General features: G+C 35.3%; 1 protein-coding gene across 1 annotated transcript; it reads right to left on the reverse strand.

Moving 5' to 3' along the window:
* Positions 1 to 416: 416 nt before the first annotated feature.
* LOC105273056 (uncharacterized) lies at positions 417 to 2,172 on the reverse strand. Its single transcript, XM_011315292.1, has 3 exons — positions 1,994 to 2,172; positions 1,385 to 1,642; positions 417 to 1,008 (listed from the first exon to the last, which is right to left on the reverse strand). The coding sequence occupies exons 1-3, from the start codon at positions 2,025 to 2,027 to the stop codon at positions 827 to 829; spliced, it is 474 nt and encodes a 157-aa protein (XP_011313594.1). The 5' UTR covers positions 2,028 to 2,172; the 3' UTR covers positions 417 to 826.
* Positions 2,173 to 2,937: the final 765 nt, after the last annotated feature.

Here is a 2,937-nt window from a genome sequence, read left to right on the forward strand (position 1 = left end):
GACACCTGGGCCAGCTCCTCATCCTCGGCGTCCCAATCGTCGAGCTGCGACCTCTCCGTGGTCAGCCAGCTCTCCATACGATCTGGGGTGTATTCCTCTGGAGGAATACAGTCGTCCACTTTAATTCGTAAACGACTTGAATTGAGAAGCGAATACGAAATGAAAATGCGTTGTCGCATCTGATGACTTTAATCTCGGACTTGACTTTGTTTGGGCGGAATAATGGAACTGGAACAATGGTGGGAAAAATGGCGGAAGAAGGAGTTTGGAGGCGGGATATATAGGGTATGCTAGGGGAAAAGGTGGAAAGAGAACGAACGAGGAATAAAAAGAGAAGAAAGAAGAAAAGTGGCGGGTCTCCATGAATAAATCATGAAAAGAAGAATTAGTAGAGTTGGAAAAAATACAATACAATATAATGATGTTTTTTATTTGTAAAAAAAATATTTAAGCGGCTAAGATGGCATTTTCATTTTTGGAAAATTCCAACAGGATTTAAGCCTATATTTTACATATATTTTCAAAACACGCTATTGTGCTGTTTTAAATGATAAAATGAGAAATGGAGATCACCACAAATATTATCGTTTATTGAATAAGTTTGGCTGACGCAACCATCTGGAATGAAATTGAAATATATTTTTGGATATTAGATGTAGAAAAACAGTATGGAAATTTTGATAAGACTGGAATGGTTGTGATCAACGATTAATCGCCCTCCAAGGCTTTGTTTTTTTTATACTTCTTCGATACTCCATGAAAGTATTATTGAAATACAGGTACAAGTAACTAATAAAAGAAGCTGGTCTGCATGCAGAAGTAGACCTCAAAGACCTATCAGGGACCTCAAAGTATCCTCTGATAATTCCAAAATAGTTTTATATATGGATAATAATCTCTCTTGTTCCTCGAGTATTGATTGAGCAAAACGACCGTACTCCGGCAGTGCATCAACGATTGCATTGATTGTCCTTCCGATTGCCTTCTTCTCATCACCCCCTTCATATTCTGTAAGAAAATTCAATGGTTGAAGCAACGCCAGTATTTTGAAGGCTTCATGGGAAGTTCAATTTCAATATGTAAGAGTTTAGGTAAGTCCACTTTTATTTGTGAAAAATCATGAAATGAAATTTTAAGCCTGAAAATCCAGGAAACAAAATCCCGGAAAATTATGTCAACGATATGGCATTTTTTACCAATGAAATGACATGGTGGAGACATCCATGTTCTATTTCTGTTACAATTCAACAAATGTATTCAACAAATATCACGTATTACACTTAAGTAAATTATCCCAATACCAAGAATGATAATCTAATATTTCGTAAATATTAGGTGAAAATAATATTGTGTTAAACCAATATTATATTGAAGTGAACTTTACCATAAAAGGTTGAATTTACTGATGAACACAGGATTGGATGATCTGGTCCCCATCCACCCAATAGTTCGGTAAATCTATCTGCGAAGTCCTCATATTCGAGTAGAGATTCGTTAATTGCATATCCATCAACTCTGAACTGTGTCAGTCTTTCTTTCGTCCTTGTTTGTTCGGACATAATGTTTCGTAGCTCCCTATTTTGATCCTGCAAGATACGATGGATATTTGTAAGGTCCTCGTGGAGACTTTCCCAAAAATTTCCTGCATAAATTAAGACCAATAAATACATTCTGAAATATTGTCATCTCTTCGTATAAGTGATTTTTTTTCGTTCATACTCACATTCAACACCTGCAAAGTATGCTAATTAAAATGGTGTCCATGTGCTTAACCTCTAAAAGTACTATTTTCTCACTAAGTAATTTCAGTATGTCTTTTTTGCATCAATTGTAATTTATTTCCAAGTTTCATTACTATTTCAAATTCCGTAGAATTATTTCCATTAAATTATCATTTATTTTAAAATCTTTATGCCGAGGAATCGCAAAAAAAACACCCGAACGGTGCCGAATACACACTCAAGTTAAATTAATTGTTAACCATTTTTATTACCACTCTGGTCGACTTCCTCTCCTCCTTTACTCATTTTTATTGGTTTATTTGTGTCTTCGTCCTTACTACAGCCTCCCGTTTGAGTTTTAATCCAAAGAATCTGATAAAAACGATACCAACACGTTATGAATTGCACGCCGACAAATATCAGTAGCAACCATCAACACATCCAACAGCGGCGCTATATCGTTAGTGGCTCGCGATTGGTGGTTTTCAATAGGAATTGGAATTTGAAATGGCAAACAATGTAATTTTCCAGTATTGTTGCGGAAATTGCAATTTGCTGGGATTTTATGCTGGCATTTCACCCGTTATTCATATTTTTGCTGACTTTTTTATACAAAAAATTAGGTACCTGTCTCTCCACCCACAAAACCGCATATTTAACCAAAACTCATTATTCATCTGAAAGATATTGCATAAGACGTGTTTTTCACACAAAGTGGGATATTTACTGGAAGTTATAGTGGTAATTATATATAAGTGGGAATTATATAAACGATAAGACACAGACGTTATTTATCGGTTCCGGTATAATGTTGCAAATAACCGGAAACGCACTTCAATACATTTTTCGTTTCATATATTAAAAACAGTTCTGAAATATTTATTATAATTCCAAAAATCGCCATCTTCCCATCCGAAGAGCTTCACGAATCTCTTGATGCATGAGGTTGTTCTTTGTTTATTTCTTTCACCATTTTATTAATATTTGTTAATATTAGAGAGTGCCGGCGGGCAGCAACTTTAATCTCCTCCGTGTTGTCCATCACCCTGGCAAGCTTCTTGTTGTGTGAATCCATTTCTAAGTGGATTTGATGAATAACACCTCGTACATCATGACGTTTTTCTAGTACCACAATGCCAACAAATGAAATATTCAATTACAAAATAATCACAGTTTTTTCATGACACACATCGCATCCAATTAAATAAGTATATTC

The sequence above is a fragment of the Fopius arisanus genome, unplaced genomic scaffold (genome assembly GCF_000806365.1).
Source record: "Fopius arisanus strain USDA-PBARC FA_bdor unplaced genomic scaffold, ASM80636v1 scaffold00738, whole genome shotgun sequence".
NCBI lineage: Eukaryota > Metazoa > Arthropoda > Insecta > Hymenoptera > Braconidae > Fopius > Fopius arisanus.